The 21,078-nt window shown below is 38.4% G+C and overlaps 2 protein-coding genes across 2 annotated transcripts in view; one reads left to right on the top strand and one right to left on the bottom strand.

The window, feature by feature from the left end:
* Positions 1 to 21,078, top strand: part of RELL2 (RELT like 2) — a 435,084-nt gene that overhangs the window by 154,182 nt on the left and 259,824 nt on the right. The gene's annotated exons all lie outside the window — the stretch shown is intronic.
* FCHSD1 (FCH and double SH3 domains 1) overlaps positions 1 to 21,078 on the bottom strand; it is a 134,430-nt gene that overhangs the window by 22,408 nt on the left and 90,944 nt on the right. The window contains exons 9-12 of the mRNA XM_063446222.1: positions 20,335 to 20,457; positions 19,047 to 19,142; positions 17,719 to 17,838; positions 13,087 to 13,191 (exon numbers count right to left, since the gene is read on the bottom strand). Of these exons, the coding sequence (XP_063302292.1) occupies positions 13,087 to 13,191; positions 17,719 to 17,838; positions 19,047 to 19,142; positions 20,335 to 20,457 (444 nt within the window). The remainder of the gene's footprint in view (positions 1 to 13,086; positions 13,192 to 17,718; positions 17,839 to 19,046; positions 19,143 to 20,334; positions 20,458 to 21,078) is intronic.

The following is a 21,078-nucleotide window of genomic DNA, read 5'->3' as shown; positions in this document are numbered from 1 at the left end:
ATGGAGGTTAAGTATTCATTTGTTAATGGACAAGAAACTTAGGACTGAGATAGGACAGGCAAAAGTGTTGGTAACATTTTTTTTCCACTTTTGCCCAATAAGAACAATGTGTGTACGTTGTGGTTAACCCCTTAATGATGGATGATGGTTGGGTCAGTCATGTTGAGGAAGCACTTAATGCCGGATGATGGACCCGGTCCGGCATGCGCTAAAATGAAGCCCAGATCGCTGCGGTGCCGGCGATCGCGGGGTTATCGCTGTTGCGGTGTGGCTCCGAGTCAGGGGTAGACCAGCAACATCAAATTGCGATGACCAAAGCCAACGTGATCGCTGTGACAGCCAGTCACAGCGGTCACAATGCTGCTGGGATATCAGATCCACCTCCCTCCACCTCTTGTGGGTTTTTGAAGTGGAGATAGACGGATCGTTGTTACATTGTGTCCCTGAAGAGAATACATTGTCTGAAGAGGTTCCAAATCCCCTTTACCCTGTTCTTAAAAAAACAAAACAAAAAAAAACAAACAAAGAAATAACCCTGTCCCTGCTGTTTGATCACTGCCAGCAGTGGTCAAAATACAGATCACAGTACTTTACTTTGATCTAGTTTTTTTTTTTTCCCTCAGGGGTTAAATTTTAATATTTTATTTTATTAATGTTTGATTTAGTTTGTTGGGGTTTGTGGAATTTAGTGGGAATAGCGGAATTTAGTGATAAGCTAGTTAGGAATGAAAAGAAAAAAAAATAGTTAAAAAAAATTAAAGTTTAGTTATTTAGTTAAAGTTTATTACCGAAGTACACAATGCTTAGGAAGTATAGTTCAGAGGAGGCTTATGCCCTGTTAGCGACAGACTCAGAGGCGACCAACACTGCCTCAGAGAGTGACGCAGGGGACAGGGACTATGGGCCAGATACTGCAGGACCATCAGGAGAAATCGCTGAGTCTCCTGATGCTGAACATGGTGGAGATGACTGGGTACCCCTCTAATAATTTTTCGCCAGACATCCCAGATTTCACTGCCAATCCTGGCATACATGCTGACCTGTCTGGCTAATGCGCTGGGTTGTATGCAGTCATTTTTGGGGTGATAGTCACCCAGACTAATCTGTACAATGAGCAGTATCTGGCACACAATCAAGAGTCTCTTATCGCCAGGAAAGAGATGGAACCCCAACCAATGTGCCAGAATTGAAACAATTCAGTAATTTTTAAAAAGGCAAATGCTGAGCTGAAATTTACATTTCTTTCTTTTCAGTTTCAGCTAATTTCTGGGCTGCTTTAGTGCCACAGAAGTGGACCATCAGTAGAGCCTAGCAGAAGAATGGAGGCAGGTCACTGCTTCTTCAGGATTCCATCAACCCCCCCCCCCCCCAAAAAAAAAAAAACCCAAGAAAAGCTGCAGGGGTGTGTTACAAGAGAGGCTGAGACCAGGATAAAACGATCAAGGAAAGGTTAAAGGATCTTAGCATGTATAGCTTGAAGGAAAGACGAGACAGGGGGTATATGATAGAAACATTTAAATACATAAAGGGAACCAACACAGTAAATGAGGAGACTATATTTAAAAGAAGAAAAACTACCACAACAAGAGGAAATAGTCTTAAATTAGAGGGGCAAAGGTTTAAAAATAATATCAGGAAGTATTACTTTACGGAGAGGGTAGTGGATGCATGGAATAGCCTTCCAGCTGAAGTGGTAGAGGTTAATACAGTAAAGGAGCATGCGTGGGATAGGAATAAGGCTATCCTAACTATAAGATAAGGCCAGGAACTAATGCAAGTATTTAGAGACTTGGGCAGACTAGATGGGCCGTATGGTTCTTATGTTCTGTCACATTCTATGTTTCTATGACTGCCCTGATTGCCCCTATCAGCCCGGCCTATGTATTGGCCACTTAATTTTAATAAGTAGACCGGTTTTGGTGTGTGATTTTAGTCATCTGTCTGATTGTTTGGTTACCGAATCTTGGCTTTGTCTCCCATTTATCCTGTCTTCTCTGATCCTTGACCTTGATGTTAACCGAGGCGTTTGTAAACCGAGGTTTCACTGTATTTAAAATCAAATTCCAAAGGTGTCACAGAGTAGTGCAAATAGGAAGGAGTTTTATTCAGGATCACGAAAAAAAAAAAATATATGTATAATTTTGTTCTCCTGATCTTGAATAAAACTCCTTTATATTCACGTTATTTTGTGAAGGCTTTGGAATTAGATTTTAAAGGCATTAATTTCTATTACATTTGATGGGACTTAAGGGCAGAAGCCCTAACCCATGGTTTTCATTTTTTTTTTCTCCATTCATTAAAAATTTTTTTATCCTTGATCCTTGACCTTGGCTTTTCCTATCATTGTTCCGTTTCTCCTAACTCCTTTGACCTCAGCTTGTAACTTGACTATTCTCTGCTTGTATAGCCCGGCCATTCTAAGGACTGGTATTACAAGTTTTTCTCTCTGTTTTATCTCTCTTTGTAGTCGGTCTGTGTTTTGGTTCAGGAATCCGTGACAGCATTGCCCGTGACACAGATGACTGGGTACTACGCCCTGATAAGTTTACGCCAAATATTCCCCCTTTCACAGCAAATAGTGTGCACTTGTTCATAATTTGAATTGATGAGCTGCTCATATTTAAAAATAGATGTGGTCTTTGAGAGGTAATTTGCAGTCATGAGCTGCTAAAATGAGACTTAGGCCAGGCATCCACTTTTGAAAAATATGAAATTGGTCTGTCTCAAATGTGCGCCTTCAACATCCACATAACCCTGAAAAAGATACACACGGGTATTGTTGTACTAAGACGACATAGCACACATAGGAATTGCAAAATATACAGTAATATCTCCAAGTGTGTGTCAAAAAGACAGAAAAAATGCTAATAACTACTAAACATAGTACAAACTAGCAAAAAAAAATTATACTACGCCAACGTTTAAAATATGCCTTTTGCTACCCTGGTGTGTATACTCTTACAAATGGTAAGTCAAACAGTCAAACTGCTATAATGCCCCAAATTTAAACATGGGCCCATCAAATCCATCTTTCAAAACTCTACTGTAAATACTGAAATGGACAGGTCTCCTATATGGCACTGTAGCTTCACGAAGTAGTTCCAAAGACATTCATTGGAGTTATCATTTTACTCCGAAGACTTAGCGGAGCATAATTTTGGGGCTTTGATCATAGTGGCACATATATACAAAATGCTCAGCAAAAATGTAATCCTTATGTAAAAACTGCCAAAAATTCTTTACCACATACTTTTACATATATTGGTGAAAAAATGGGGGCATGTTAAGGCACAATATGCGATACCCTGGAGTGTATACTTTTACAAATGGTAGGCCTTGGACAGGTCTCCTATATGGCACTGTAGCTTCATGAAATAGTGCCAAAGACATGCAATGGGTGTATCGTTGTACTCAGCAGATGTAGCTGAACACAAAAAAGGTTTTGTACAGGAATAGCACACACCAGCTTTACAAAATTCACATGAGAAAATCTTTGTGATAAGTTTGTGTGTCCAAAAAAACAAACAAACACAATTTTACTCCAATATTTAGCAGAGATTGGCAGTGAAATGGCTACGTAAAAAAAAGTGTCAAAATAACCTTTGATAAGTAGCCTGTGATGTCTACTTTATATATAAAAAAAAAAAATACTTGTGTGGCAATTTTGTTTTCTTTTATGGCTATTAAGCTTACAAGACAAACATGCCAAATTCTAAAAATCGCTCCACATTAAAAGTTTATATTACTCCTTGTGTTTTGTGACCTGTAACTACCAAAAAAACGTAAAATCCCGACACATTATATATTCTATAAATCAAAACTAAATTAATTTGTAATTTCTTTCCTTAACTTGCACCAATTATGTACACATTATTGCAAAAACTGTAAAAAAAATATATATTTTTTGCATTTTTTTATAATAAATAAGCATTTATATAGGGATATGTTACATCAAATTAAAGCCCTTTTTGTCCTCTAAAAAATGGTATATAATGAGTGTTGTTGCAATAAATTAGTAAAATGCAAATTGCAGTTCAACGCAAAGAGCAAAAAATGCAAAAATTGCTTGTGCCCTTAAGTGCAAGACAAGCTTTTGAAGCGGTGTCCTTAAGGGGTTAAGAATGGAAGTCCATTACTAGGCTTTTTCTCTCTTTAACCGTTATGCAAAACGATGCTATGCCCCTTTTGCATTACCACTATAGGTGTAATCATGCAACTTTGTATGTCTCACATCATCAACATGTATCAGGTATAGTAGAGTTCATAGCTTTTAGTCTAGTGGCATACCAAATGGTGAGTGTATAACTAGATTCTGTAAGCCTAAAACTTGATGTACTCTTGTGAGTAAAACAATTAATTTTCTTCCACTGAGAAGGCAATATTGAAATACTGAAGTCTAACTCCCAATGTCGGATAAAAGGTGCAGTACCTGGAAAACACATTTTCTGCATCTTAGCGTGTAGCACTGTGATGAGATGTGGCAGTTTCTGCAGAGTCACACGTATGTTTAAAGAATAAAAAGGAGGCCTTGAAGGAATAGTGCCCAAGTAAAAACATCAAGAATAGTAAGAATGCGGTCCCTAAACAGCAAAATCGTAGAGTTGCCTTTGGCAGGGAACTGCTGAACTGAAAATAATTATGAGGTGGATAAGATATACTGAATAGTCTGGAGGATCCAGAGAATAATAAGGGATCATGGGTTAGATGATGAAACAAGGATATCTCAGGGGACAAATGGTAGACTTACTTTTCCACCAAAATTGCAAAGCAGACTAAATCATGGTATGCCATTCTCTACATAGCTCAGATTTAGGGGCTATCTGCCCGCGTAAGGACGGTCAAGGAACAGTTACAAAAGAGAATTCCATTTTAATTTAAGAACTAAAAGGTATTAAAAAGTAATATTTAAAAAGAAAAAACACAAACATATGAAATAAAAAACAAAAAAAGGCACTACACTTTTTTGTCCAAAAGTTGATTTCCTCAGGGACCAAAGAAAATAGAAATAATAATAAAGAAATTAAAATACAATATAAAACCTAAAATATCCATTAAAAAGGGAAAAGCAATGATGCTACTCCCCCCTTAGAATATACACTGCTCAAAAAAATAAAGGGAACACAAAAAATAACACATCCTAGATCTAAATGAATTAAACATTCTTCTGAAATACTTTGTTCTTCACATAGTTGAATGTGCACTTTTATAACTTAACTTGGTTACACCCCCTTGACTTTCAAGCAGACAACAGATAATGTTACTTCCTGGTTTTGCTAGCTTAAAGCAGCTGATATCAAGAGGCAACAATTGCCCAGAGCACCTGACTTACAAAGACTTCTCATTGTTCTGTATTCGGAAGTCTGTGATTGGAGCGCCAAAGAAACTCTGGGCGTGGTTAGACGGGAAGAGCTTGCAAAGGCAGCAGACAAGAGACCTGCAGGTTTTGCAAGCTGATTTCAGATATACACTGCTGCAAAAAAATAAAGGGAATACAAAAATAACACATCCTAGATCTGAATGAATTAAATATTCTTCTGAAATACTTTGTTCTTTACGTAGTTGAATGTGCTGGCAACAAAATCACGCAAATTAAAAAAATTGAAATCAAATTTTTCAACCCATGGAGGTCTGGATTTGGAGTCACACTCAAAATTAAAGTGGAAAAACACACTACAGGCTGATCCAATTTTGATGTAATGTCCTTAAAACAAGTCAAAATGAGGCTCAGTAGTGTGTGTGGCCTCCACGTGCCTGTATAACCTCCCTACAATGCCTGTGCATGCTCCTGATGAGGTGGCGGATGGTCTCCTGAGGGATCTCCTCCCAGATCTGGACTAAAGCATCTGCCAACTCCTGGACAGACTGTGGTGCAATGTGACGTTGGTGGATGGAGCGAGACATGATGTCCCAGATGTGCTCAATCGGATTCAGGTCTGGGGAACGGGCGGGCTAGTCCATAGCATCAATGCCTTCTTCTTGCAGGAACTGCTGACACACTCCAGCCACATGAGGTCTGCATTGTCTTGCATTAGAAGGAATCCAGGGCCAACCGCACCAGCATATGGTATCACAAGGGGTCTGAGGATCTCATCTCGGTACCTTATGGCAGTCAGGCTACCTCTGGCGAGCACATGGAGGGCTGTGCGGCCCCACAAAGAAATGCTACCCCACACCATTACTGACCCACTGCCAAACCGGTCATGCTGGAGGATGTTGCAGGCAGCAGAACGTTCTTCATGGCGTCTCCAGACTCTGTCACGTCTGTCACATGTGCTCAGTGTGAACCTGCTTTCATTTGTGAAGAGCACCGGGTGCCAGTTGTGAATTTGCCAATCTTGGTGTTCTCTGGAAAATGCCAAACGTCCTGCACTTGTTACAAACGTCCATTTGTTGAACTTGTTACTTCTAACTACACACTGAATTCTAACATGAAAGATAACATACTTTAGTAAGCAAGTATGGAATCTAGGATGCCACAAAATATAACTTTATTTTAGCACCTTGCAACTTTGATATTTTGGGGAAATTTTAAGATAATAAAGTAGACAAAGTAATGTCCCTGCTGTTTTTTCTGTACAATTAAGAAGAGATATAGGTGCAAACTAACTCAGCTATTTGCAGCAGCTGCTATCATAAGAAATGGCCAGCCACCCAGCTAGGTTGAGTGAAACATTCATTAAAAACGTGGCATACATTTTTGAGCTGAAAGGACAGTTATTATAGACATGTTGTAGATGGTTTTCCAGTTTGTTCTTACACTTGTGATGGCAGATGCAAGGAAAACACAGAGTGGATAGAATGCTTTCCTAAGCATTAAGAAAAGACATAAAAGGAATTAATAACTTTGGGAAGCAGAAGACTAGATTGACCATATAACTTCCATTTGTCTTTAAAAAAAAACAACAAAAAAAACAGGCACTCGGGGTCACTGGCGGAACTACTGCAGTCGCCGGGGTTGCAGCTGCGACCGGACCTGGCACTCAAGGGGGATCAGCCGCCCTGCAGACAAATCTTAAAGTCACTCTGAATTCACATTGGATTATTACTTTAAAGAATAACCCTGATAGCCATACAATCAGAAACTTTCTTTGCTAGAAAATTGTGTAAAATTAAGGACACTTCATACTTCAAAATGAATTAATAGCTCAATACAGACGTGAATGGAAAAGATGGGTACAAGATAAAGTCTAGTCATTTCATATTTATTTCATTGTTGTGTAGTAGAAATGGCACCCTCTGCTGGAAATATTAAAAAAATATAGGAAAAAGTCAGTTCTGCATAGTTCTTTTTATTATTATTGGCACTTAGATTGCACCAACTTATTACACAGTGCTTTACATTATAAAGGGGGGCATTTAACAATAAAATTAGACAATTAGAAAATGTAACCTGAATAATAGGTTGATGAGGATCCTGCTTAGAATAAAATATATAACCGGTTATAAATAAAATGTAAAAAAAATAAAAACAATTAAATTACAGTTCCCTTGTTTTTCAGTCACAATTTCAAACTACAAACTTGACAAAGCAGTTTGTCAAGGAGTAAGGATCTCTTTGTCACTAACAGACTGCAGCCACTTTCACTTAATCCACGTAAATAGTGATTCAGGTTAGCAGGTGAACAGTCTGAACAATGAAGGATAGACCAACCACTCAAAACGTTTTAACAAAAAAACAAATAAAGCACAGTTGTATTTGTTATGGTGCTTAAAGTGTTGTCACAATTAGAGCATTTATTTGAAATGTTTTGAAAACGGCAATGTGGTCTGTGAAAAATAGCCGAGATGTGAAGAAAAAAAAAAAAAAAGTTCTTCATATTTTCACTTCTAAATCCCAAACCCACTTTTTTAAAAGGCATATTACCTAACCTTTGCACAAGGGAAAGCTTTGTGGTTGATGCAACCACACTGTAAGTCTGTTTGCAAATGTTTGACACCTGACTCTGGTGGGCACCTGCGCTTTCTTCAAGTATGCACTGATGAGCTAAAGCATTTTGCTCTCCAGGAGGCATAGCCACCTAGTAAATCTAGTGGGTATGCAGTAGCCTCCCAGAGATATTTGCCAGAGCTGGAAAAAAATGCTTGTACTGTGCTCATGCGCAGCAGCATTTTAGCCAATCCAGTGCTGAGTGTGGGAGCCATGATTAACGAAGATTTTTAAAATGGCAAAGTTGATGGAGGACTCCATATCCGTGTCTGCCACAGATATAGCCCAATTAATGTCAGAAAGCACCATAGGAGAACCTTTCATGGACCCATTTTATTCTTAGGAGGATATGGTTCTAATTCCAAATAAAGGGTGGGACAAGGAAATAAGTCCGATTTTTTTTTTCCCACTAGTGTCTTATCTGAGAATCAATAGAGATGGCTAGAGTACGTTTCCTGGGAAAGACTCTCCAGTCTAAATTATTTCACTCCAGGTGGGTGATGGAGCACAAGTCTGAGATTAGAGATTTTGCCAAAATAGCCTTTAGAGCCCCTTATTTAAGGAGTATGATCCCACAACATCAGTTTCCCAGACATCCAGGCTTTAATCCTGTTTAGTTATCCATCACAATGAGCAGTGTATCTATGGATCCCACAGACCAAACTTTTTGTAAGATACAGTTTAAAATTTGCTGATAAATAGTGGACCCACTATTATTGATGCTAGATAAAGCAGAAAGAGAAGGCACTGTTCAAAAATCCTCTGCTTCATCTTTGCTGGCATTGTAGTTGGCTTTATTAAAAGCTTTCAGCAGGGCTGTGCTAATTATTGGCCAATCGTTTAATGATATGTCAAACATTCGCAGAATCTGCTGGCTTCATGCAGCGGGAATGTCTGTGGTGGTAGAGGAGCTCATACTACAGGTGGTCAATCTGCCAAGAGAAGACCCATATTATTCAAGTGCGCCTTGTCACCCGCCAATGAACTGGAATTTCTAAAAACAAATGGGTTTTATACATTTTTCCATAGGGCTTACAAATCCCCCTTTTAAAAGTTCCAAGTCTAGTGTTTTGCAAACCAGCAGAGAGGTGAACCCAGTGCTAGATGCCTCCCTTTCTGTAGCATTAAGTCAAGGTGAGATAGGGTGGCAGTCATGTCAATTTCAGCATGGTTCAATCCTCTGTTCCCCATCCCAAAATCAGATGGTTTTTGGAGACCGGTTCTAAATGTGAAGTGTCTAAATGCTTTCATCAAGATAAAAAAAAGCTCAGGAGGGAAGGTTTATCAGATCTTTCAGGCTTAGTACTGGAAAAAAAAATTCTGCTTAAAGTTAGACCTAAAAGTTGTCTTTGATTCAGTTCTTCAAGCAAATAAACACAGGGTTTCCATGGAAAGGAAAGGTTTGGCAGTGAACTGTTTTGGTGTTTGGGCTATCCAATGCACCATACACATTCTCCAAAAAAAGTAAATCAAAAATAGCATATGTCAGACTAAGAGGCTAGATGTACCTGTACTATCTAGATGAGAGTTTGCTGATTAATAGAGACGTGGAAGTTCTTGCTTGTCAGAGAGACTCTCTCACTTCCCTTTTACAAGACAGGATTTGTAGTGAATTTACAGAAATCAGTACTAGTTCCCACACAGGAGTATTCTCTTTATGGGTTTTGCACTGAACACCATGTCACTAGGAATCTTTCAGGGCAAATGGGACAAATTATTTGTATACCTGTACTCATCTCAAGAAGTTAATAACGCACTGGGCTAAGACAATTCCACTTTACTTTGCAGACAAAGTCAGCTGTTATAAGGAAGAGATTAAGACAGGGGGGGGTAATGGGAATCAAAATCTTTCTTACCAAGAAGGTCAGAAAATAGTTGAAGACTATTCTAGGGTTAAACATTCTTTGTCCGCTGTTAGAGCAGCCTTTTGCGGTAACGGATGCCAGATGCCTCAAATCACTGTTGGGGTGCATTTACAGGTCAGACTGAGATAAGAGGAATTTGGTAAGACAAAGACAGACTCCTTCATATAAATATTTTGGATTTAAGAGCAATTAAGTTAGCACTCCAGTGCCCAGTTTCCCTAAACCTGTTGCAGGGATCACTGCACAAAACCATTCACTCTTTGCACAAAAAACACATTTTATTTGTACAGGGGAATGAAAGGAAATGGTAGGGTAGTTCGCATCTCATCGTTTACTACCTGATGCTAACTGCCATTGAGGATAGTTAACATCATGTATTATTTTCATTGTGTATCAAACTCGTGATCTGTGCATTTTTAGATACAGTTGAGGGACTCCAATGATACCTCAACCTTTTCCGAAAATGGTTCCATCCATGTCATTCAGTAGCGCCAGTACGATGGCGTCAACACCGACCCCACCACAGATTATGCCCAATGAACCCCGGCTTCCACACACTGGTAAGAAATGATGATCAGAGTGAAAGTTGTAATTGTGCATTTTCCTAACTTTTAATTCACATTAAACTGTGAACTCACTAAAAATTCCTCTGTGTAGTTCATGTTTCCATGATCAAATCCATAATCATAATTGTACATTGTCTGTATATACTGCTATTTAATTTTCTTCATTGTGTTTTGAGCTTCTCTTGTATATATTGTGTTTATTGAGTTTATTTAAAATTGAGTTTACACGGTTCTTATGTGTTATATATCTGTTCTTTATTTACATTATGTTCGCTAATATGTATCCACATAGTTTTTGTACCATTGCTAAAAAATACTATCCTGGTCTTTTGTATATTCCAGGTGATAGGAGACGGTTGCAGCTGGATGTGCGCACAGTCATGGAGGAGATGCGAGCAGCAGATCAAAAGCAGCAGGAAAGAATGGAGAACCTTTCTGAGCGGCGGCTTCAGGCACTGCATCAGGATGCCCAGGAAGCGAGACGCCAGGAGGCAGAAATCGCACGGCAGCAGATGGAGCAGTCGGCTACCTTCAACCAGGCCTTCCTTGGTGTCCTTGTTCAAGTGCTGGGAGGCAGTTGTGATCCCAGGCCACCGACAAGGCAGTAGTGCCTTTCAACCAGCACAGGACCTGTACACTTTTTTTTTTTTAATGGTTTGTTTGTTTTTTGTAAAAAAAAAAAAATATTTGTAAATATTTCTTTTAAATGTTGTTTTCTAATTTTTTTTACTTGTAATTTTATTTTGAAAGATTATTTTTAGTGGAATAAAAATCAGGAGAGACTGTGGGTGTGTCTGATTAAATGTAAAACTTTAAACATATTATGGTATAAAATTTAATGTTGAGGTGCTGCATCAGAGCCTTTGTACTTCATTGCACTCTTCTTCACTATCCCGTGCTATTACCCGTATTGGCTCTTCTGCAGACGTATCCCATTCCTGGTGGAAGTGTTCTCCTTGACTTTCACGAAGGTTGTGAAGAGCACAACAAGTAAGCACCATGGATTTGACAAGTTCAATGTCACTCTCATTCTTCTTCATAAGACCTACCCTTGAGTCACCAGAGTGCATTTTCAACTACAACCAGTACCCTGGATGTTTTACTGTAGGTTTGTTGTTCTGGTGTCAGGCAGTCATTGTCAGGAAATAATTTCAGGAGCCAGTTCTGTAAAGGGTAGGCAGAATCCCCCAACACATAATAGCCAACATTCACCGCCCCAATGTTCTTAGTGCAAACAGGGTAGAGGCCCCCCTGCCCAACCAAGTTCCAAAATGTGGATAATCATAGAACCCGAGCGTCATGCAAACTCCCAGGCTTTCCTACATTCACACTTGAGAAGAATCCTTTTCCATCCACTACTCCCTGGAGGATGATGGAAGGCCAGCCTTTTCTGTTAAAGTAGTCAGTGTGGTATTCTTGTGGTGCTATTATCAATAGCACCAACACACTGTGGAAGGCCCCAACTGTTCTCAAAGTAGTCAGACAGGTCGTTAAGCTTTTCCCGATAAGGAAAATGAATAATTTCACGAACTAACAATGTGCAGACAGCCTTACAGAGGCCCTGCACACACTGGCACACTGATGATTTACTGACACCAAACAAATGACCGATACTTCTGTATTCACTGTTGGTAGCCAGCTTCCACAGTGCAATGTCAACTCTTACTCACAGGCAAACTGGCTCTGAAGTTGGTGCTTTGCTTCACTTCTCCATCGCTGGACGTAGCCTTGCACAAAGGTATGAAAAGGTTTCCTCCGACATTCTGAAATTGTTCACCCACTGTGTGTGTGTGAATCCCGGGACGGTCACATCCCACCACACATTGGCGCGGCGGAGAGCCCAAATGACTGGTCGGAGCGCGGCTTTAACAAAAGGAGAAGCGTCTAAAAAAGAACAAAACACAGATAACTTAATATACCATATAAGTAAGGAGTATTTATGTAAGGTGTAATACTTGAAATGTGCAATTTAACATACGTGTGCAACATGTATGTTGCTAAATACATCATGTATATCCTTCCTATCTTATATTAGAATTTTTTTCATATTCTGTATTTTTATTTTTTTAATATTTAAGTTTGTTAACATATGAGTAAAACTACATGACAAATATGATAATGCGTGGCATAAAGTTGCTTACCCTATAGCGCCGCCATCTTTGTCGCACAAAGGTGTACTTCTCTATCCAGCACAAGTCCCATGCCAGAAGTTTTCTTCTCTTTTCGGCTGTGTTTCTCTTCGCCGCGCGCAACCTTCTCTCATACAGTGCGGCATGTATTGTAATTACAAAGAACCAAGAGCCAAGCAGAGAAAAGACGAGCTGCTGGATGACCTCCATTTTTGTTCTTTGTAGCGTCACGTTTGTTGTCGCACTAGTGTGACGTCATGCTAGGCCTTTGGTCTAAATCCCGCAAGCCCCATAGCGTTCCAACTTGCAGTGGAAACGCTCACCTGAATAGGCTGGACCATTCTAACCCTTCCAAACCATACCGTCCTGAACCGTGCCGCTCAGTGGAAACGAGGCATAAGACAAAGAAAGTTTGCATATCAAAGTTTATTATTCATTGCCAAAAGAGTATCAGCTGATATTTGTTATTTTTAGATCAGTAGATAAAGTCTCAGATACAGATAAAGCTTAAAATATTATTGCATATCTTCATGTGAAAAGAGATACAAGAGAATATATTTTATTAAACTAAAACAAAACAAGACAAAACAAAGTCATACCTCTGCCTTTCTTACACTCTCCTTCACTTCTTCTATCTTTATATCCATGCTTTGCAGCTCATCCTCAGATGCCATTGTTCTTCTAGCTGCTAATCTTTGCAGAATCTGAGTGCAATAAACAAACATGATCACAAAATTGCATGCACATGTTACACAGTCTTATTCCATTTAGCATAATGTCTTGCTACAAATAGGTGATAATGTTAATTTACTCCAGCACTTAAAGTTGCTTGTTGCAAAACAACTGGTGTCTTTACAATATCTTAATTTTTAAAATCAGCACTGATGTTTAAAATTAAGTGTTGTTCTGGTTCATTTAACCCCTTAAGGACACATGACGTGTGTGACATGTCATGATTCCCTTTTATTCCAGAAGTTTGGTCCTTAAGGGGTTAATGTGTTCTGGCAGTATCTTTTTAGATGAAGGACTGGATCTCTTAAAACTTTAGCTTTTTAACTTGGAACAACTCCATTTAAAGAGCTACAAAAAGAGGTTAATGCCCCAGACAATCAATATGCAAAGACATTAAGTAATAAGTTGCTCCAAAAAAGTTAGCCACTTGATGCTGGGACTTCATGCTAACTTGCGCCAATAAGAATACAATAGAACAGATAACAGTGTGAATGAAGGATTGAACCACAATGCTAATGCCATGTTAATATACCTAAGAATACAATAGAACAGATAACAGTGTGTGTGAATGAAGGATTGAATCACAATGCTAATGCCATGTTAATATACCCATCACTTACACGTAGGATAACACAACTCGGCTTACAGAACATAAACTAATAAAACAATTGCTTTAAAAATACACATTTTGAAATTCAGCAAAATGTGTAAGAATAACTGGTTGAATTGCATGGTTTTTACAAATGTACCTCTAATCAAGCCCACTCTTTCTTACTCTGTGGCCTGGAGTATTCCTTACGGCAGGGGTCAGCAACATGGCACAAAAGTGGTGCAAAGAAGGACATCTGGTGAACCAGTGTCAAGATCATGGCAAACAGAGCGGTGATTGCAGGTGGTGAGGGACAATCCTCAACTTACGCATTGCAGCACTTAGAGGAAGTGATCTCAAATCACTTCTTCTCAGCACTTGTGAATGGGAATCCACACTGGAAGCCTGCAGCAGTTATTGGCAGGCTGGCATATGCAGTATTATGTCCTCAGCAATGTTCTGCTGGGAAACCTTGGGTCTTGACATTCATGTCGACGTTACGTTGACATGTGCCACCTACCTAGAGGTGGTTAATGTAGACTACATGTAGACCTCATGGCAATGGTATACCCTGGTGGCAGTGGCATCTTTCAGTAGGATAATTTACCCTGCCACACAGCAAAATTGTTCAGGAATGGTTTGAGGAGCAAGACAAAGAGTTCAAAGTGTTGCCTCGGCTTCCAACTTCCCCAGATCTCAATCCAACTGAGCATCTGTGGCATGTGCTTGAACAACAAATCCAATCCATGGAGGGCCCACCTCACAACGTGCCGGGATCTGTTGCTAATGTCTTGGTGCCAGATATCACAGAACACATTCAAATGTCTTGAGGAGCCCATTTTTACACTTATTATTCAGCTGTGGCAGCATGTGGGGGAATCGCACGATACAAGGCAGGCAGTTTTAATGTGGCTAATCTGTGTAATTTTGCATTTGAAGAGTGAGTCACCAAGCTAATTCCATGTACATAACTTGAATTATTTAATAGGGGAAAAATAATAAGTTAAGAAACACAGTTTTAAAGAATGTTGGCGAAAAATAATGAAGGTTTTGTTTAATGTTTTCATTCACAATCATGGACCTATAAAAGTCTGCCCTGATGAGCTAAATATGGGCAAAAGAGCCTTCTGCAGTTGGATATCCGTCTGTTTAGAATCTAATCCTAGCTTTTGCCTGAAAGACCTTTCGGCTGACAAAATGTGAGTCAGGTGGCAACATTGGTTGAACTAAGTCATTGCTTATAACTTGCCTTATTATTATTTATATAGCGCTTATAAATTGTGCATGATGCTTAGATTAGACACCATACACTAAAATAAGAAGATTCTGATTGGGGAGAATTTGTTCTGGGGAGGGAGATGCCTACCTGTTATTGACATCCACTGGGCAAATGTCAGTAGCATTAGAATCCTTGAACAGGATATCAAAGGCACCCAGACTAATTCATCTCATTGAAGCAGTCTGGATGCAGTGCCTGTCTGGTGAACTTTGCATTGTAAAATATTGCAGTTTCTGAGAAACTTCAATGTTTACATTGTAAGCTTAGGTCCAGACAAGCTTCCTGGTGCTGAATTAAGTTAGTTATACTGCATGAAACAGTGTTGGACATCCTCAAATTCCCCAATACATAAGACCGTTAAAGCACTAAGTAAAAACCAATACAATGTAATAGTTGGAGGTTAGAGTGTTCCTTTAAAGTCCATTTAATTAAATAAATCTATAAAATATCCGTAAACACATATATGTAATGTTCCTAAAACAATGTTGATTAAACTGATAATGCGGAGCTGACATACACTTGTTGTTGATTGCAACCTGAGAAAAATTACTTCTGTGTTCTGCAAAGTACATAGATTTCACCTGGGACTATTTTCTAGTGCCCTTGGATACACGATCTTTGATTATGCAAGGACAGAGCTTCAGACACTATTATAGGTGACCAACCAAAAACCGCATGAAATCAATACTCATTTTAAAATGAGCATTGCTACATGCCTAATGCAGCCACAATTAGATCAGTCAAACTAACTTAAAGGGTGAGTTCTATGAAATACTACAGTATCATGTTACTCAATTGGAATATCACAACTACTAAACCTGTCAATACTTCGTAAATAATAAAACAGAGTTTGGCACTTCTTACCCGTGAATAATAAGTGAAAATGTTTTAATCTTTAAATGGAACATTTAAATGAAATTGTCTGCAACACTACTTAAAACTACAATGTATAATTAGTATTTACAATGCTAACAAATTCAAAAAATGCTTACAGTATATTAAGCAGCATATGTTTGACTAATGGCACGCATCACGAAGAATGGATACAAATTGAATAACAATCTTACAAGTAGGTTTGTTAATCATCAATATATACATTTACACAAAATATGTTTGCAGGGAAACTGAAAAAAAAAAGAAAAAAGATAAAATCACATAGTAGTGTAGCCAAATCTTCCACTATAGAAATCAAAGCGCACCTTCAAATGTTCCTTCAGTGCCTGATTAAGTGCTCTAAGCCAGTGGCGTACACCCAATCCACGGGGCCCCGGTGCGAAACTTATCCCACACATACATACATATACATACATACATACACACACACACACACACACAGACAGACAGGCACACATACATACATACAGAGCGACACACAGACACATACATACATACAGAGCGACACACACAGACGCATAAACAGACAGGCACACATACATAGATAGATATAGACACACAGACAAGCACACATACATACCAACACACACAGGCACACACACATACAAACAGACAAGCACACATATATACATACATACAGACACACAGACAAGCACACATACACAGACAGACACACACATACAAAGACACACACAGACAGGCACACACACACACACAAAATGTTTAAGTCACCCTCCTGTTTCCTACCTTTAAGGTGCAGGAGGGTGACTTTCCTTGGGATCCAGTGGTGGTTCAGGTTGACGGGAGTCAGAGTTCCTACTCTGACTCCCTCCTCCTTCCTCCCGCGCGGGCTCTCAGTAATAGCTGGGAGGAGTGACGTGCAGTCACTTACTCCCAGCTCAGTGTGATGTAATCACAGGGGGCCCGGTCGCGCTGTTAAAGCACCCAGCGCTTACCGGGCCCCCTTACAATCCATCTCCATCGGGTGGCCCTGACCGCACGGGCCACCCGATGGACCACTTGGATGGCGGCCCCGGCGGTTTGCCGCGCGGGCTGGGGCCGCAAAAGATGGAGGCGGGTACCCGGTCGCCGCTGCTCTAAGCTAGCCTTTGGGAGCTCTCAATTTTGATTCCCTGATATCAACTTATACACATTTTTTTCAAAATGGGCAAAGTTCTCTCTCATCCCTGCATCCACTAAGTGTTGACTGAAACTGCTCTTGGGGGAACAAAATTAGCCATAATGGGAGGTTCTTGATTTGAGTGTGTTTGCTTTTTTCAAGGAGACGCATGCTTGTAGCTGCACGCATTCTTATTAACAGTGCATTAACAAGATGATTTTTTTTTTTAATAATCATTTTATGCACTAAATAACAGAGGTCAGTTAGTTAATAAAATAATATTTACAGGGTGCAATGAATTGATTTAAAAAGGACATAATCCACATCCCTACTACAAACCAAATATGACCTGAGAAGAAGATGAACATCAAAACATTTTTTGTAAAATTATACATAAAAATCAAATATATCAACATGAAAAAAAATAAAAAATAATTAATAAGTAATTAGTAAAATCTAGTCTAAATGAACAAAGAGGTTGATTTGTACAAAGGAAATATGTTTAAACATTTAATTTGTATTTAAAATTATAAAGAGTAAACACAAAAACATTTTTTTACAATAAATGAGAACAAGAGTACTTCAGGGTTTCTTAAACACAGTTAATAAATAATTACCCGTTCTCCATGAGTTTTTAGTTTGTAATCTCTTGCAGCTCTGCTTGTCCATCGTCGAGCTTCTTTATCTAAAACATTTTCAGAATTCGGACCTTTTGTCAGAGTCTCCAACTTTGATACCTACAAATAATTTAGTTGAAAATGGAATTATTAAAAATATAGTACTACATAGTGCAAAAGCAAACTATTAACCTTTGATCTAAATTTTCAGTTTCAAATTTGTATCACATAATTTGGTTTAAAGGAACACTATAGTCACCTAAATTACTTTAGCTAAAAAAAAAAAGCCTAAATAGGGCTCTCTTTACAGGAAGTGTTAATGGAAGGCTGTGCAAGTCACATGCAGGGAGGTGTGACTAGGGTTCATAAACAAAGGGATTTAACTCCTAAATGGCAAAGGATTGAGCAGTGAGGCTGCAGGGGCATGTTCTATCCTGCAATCATAGATTGCAGGATAAAACTTACCAGGAAAGGTTAAAGGATCTTAACATGTATAGCTTGGAGGAAAGATGAGACAGGGGGGGATATGATAGAAACATTTAAATACATAAAGGGAATCAACACGGTAAAGGAGGAGACTATATTTAAAATAAGAAAAACTACCACAACAAGAGGACAGTCTTAAATTAGAGGGCCAAAGGTTTAAAAATAATATCAGGAAGTACTACTTTACTGAGAGGGTAGTGGATGCATGGAATAGCCTTCCAGCTGAAGTGATAGAGGTTAACACAGTAAAGGAGTTTAAGCATGCGTGGGATAGGCATAAGGCTATCCTAACTATAAGATAAGGCCAGGGACTAATGAAAGTATTTCGAAAATTGGGCAGACTAGATGGACCGAATGGTTCTTATCTGCCGTCACATTCTATGTTTCTATACACCAAAATTGCTTCATTAAGCTAAAGTTGTTCAGGTGACTATAGTGTCCCTTTAATCAGAAAACAAAATAATGGTGACTTAAAAATGAAATGGATACAAATAAATAACAAATGCACCTAATGTCCTGAAACCAAATGAGTGTTTAAAAAATTAAATGAAAGAGAAAAATATATTGAGGTACAATAAAGAAGCACTCACCATATAAGGTGGTCTGCCATGGCAACTTGCACTTTTAAAATCTAACGTGCAAGAGATGTAACTAAAAAACAGAAGAATAATGGGCCAGTTGAAGCAACAAAACCCCTACTGGTTAGGTTATGGAGCAAATAGCCTTTGTATATTACACCACTGTTTTCCTTCAAATCATTTTGGAGCAGTCTTAAGAATAATTTTCCAGAAGCAACACATTTACATTTTTATTTTAATGACACTCAACACAATACACAATACCTTGTCTGTGCCAGCAGTTTGAAATTGTTGGACAGGTGATGGAGAAAAATTTTTGGTATCTTTCAAAAAAAGCTGTAGATTCTGCTCGCGGGAAACCTAGTAAAAAAGAAAAATAATTACATATGTATGTATGTATCTATGTATGTATGTATGATCTTTATATGTATTCATACATCTTTTTTCATTCATAGTTGGATATCATAAGTAGTAACTCCTAAGACTCAAAGTAGGCTAGTGGACTTTTTCCCCAGTTAAACTACAGCTGGCATGATCCTCCTCTGACTGTTAACCCTTGTTTGCTGGTAACTTACAAGTGGAAAAAGCTAGATTTACATTCTTCACCTTTTGTTGTGATTGTTGTTAACAAACTACACTCATGAAATGATCAGTATCAATATCAGTCAAATATATCATTTATAAATGAAATTGTTGACGTGCATGGGAATACATGATGGCAATACATACTAAACATTGGTGTACACATATAAATTATGTGTGTCAAGCAGAAATGCTAGGGCAGTGGTACCAATAATGGCATAAGCCAATTACAGGACTCAGAGGCCTCTAAGATAATCCTCAGTGCCTGCCTGCAGGATAATTACGAGTTCAATTTAAACAGACATAGTAAAATGCTTTGAGGCCCAAGGCAGCATTATCAGCAAACCTGCTGATGTTGAAGTTAAATAACATAGGGCATACTCCTGACGAATAAACAAACCAAAATCAGAAAGGGAGAGCAACACATGAAATGGATGTGTATTGGAAAGGAAGAAGAGAGCTCATGAAGTTGGCAGCTGGTATTGATTGGAGTACAAGGTACTCTAAAATGAACATAGTGGGAACGAAAGGGAATTGGGAGAGTACCCAGAACATGCATTCCTCAGGAGTGGTGCTGCTTTAACCCCTTAATTAAGAAAACGAGCAAACGTAAAAAATATTTATTAAAAAATTACATAAAATGATCTTAGCAATCAAATATGGGGATTTGGTTACACTATATGACAATATTGTGTGAAGCCCACCACTAGTTTGGATGAAAATAGGTCTGGGCACTTTTAGTCCCTTGATTTTTGTAGGAGATTTGGCACTAACATTCCAAAACATGCAGGCTTTGTGGCCTTCTATAACACTGATCTAGTGAATCTGTAAATCTCTGGAGGGCAAGTTTACAGTTAGGCTGAGATTCTATGGTCTACTGATGCCCTACATTCTAGGCGTCAAAGAAAATATATCATATGTTTACAAAGTTTTAAAAGAAAAAACACCGTTTGTAAGTACAGCAATTTACCTGTTGAGATGCTTCTACTATGTCTTTAAATCGTTCTTGTGTTGACTTGCATGTGTTGAGTTCGGTTTTACTTATGATTGTAAGGTAATCTCGCAGTCTTTCATATATATCCCCATCTAAACACTAAAAAAGATTTAAAATATTCACTTGAAGTAAGAATTTACTCCTATACTTTTCACATATAACTATAAAATATAATAAACACATAGACCTGTTAATTGCCATTAATAAACTCAATTATTTTGAGGACACTTATGCAAAAACAAATCTGTTTTACAGTTCCTTTATCTGTTTAGATTCATTGCCTCTTCCTTTTTTATTTAAAAATTAAATAAAAATCACAACAAAACCAAACTTGATTCCAAAGTCTTTTCTTAGCAGTACGATCCTAACGCGTTCAAGACATCAACCATGAATACTTTTGTCCATAGAGATGCTTCTCACAGAGAAACACTGAAGATACTGCACATGCTTGGCAATTACCGTAATCACCAATCCAGCATGCTGTAGTGATTATGGTGCTTGGAGTGTTATTTTGGGGATTATAAATTCCCTTTAACTTTTTTTTTTTTTTTTTTTTTTTAATAAGATTCAGCATTACAACAGAAATACTCATCTGATGATATCTACTAATATAGGAAGAAAGTATCAAAAAATAGCATATGAATGGTATATGTGCCTCTTATTGCAGTGTGGCTAGGTCTATTAAAGGTTGGGGACAACTGATCTATATATTACATTAAA

The sequence above is a fragment of the Pelobates fuscus genome, chromosome 3, assembly GCF_036172605.1.
Source record: "Pelobates fuscus isolate aPelFus1 chromosome 3, aPelFus1.pri, whole genome shotgun sequence".
Taxonomy (NCBI): Eukaryota; Metazoa; Chordata; class Amphibia; order Anura; family Pelobatidae; genus Pelobates; species Pelobates fuscus.
The sequence above is the reverse complement of the archived record's forward strand: the minus strand, read 5'-3'. Positions and strand labels throughout refer to the sequence as shown.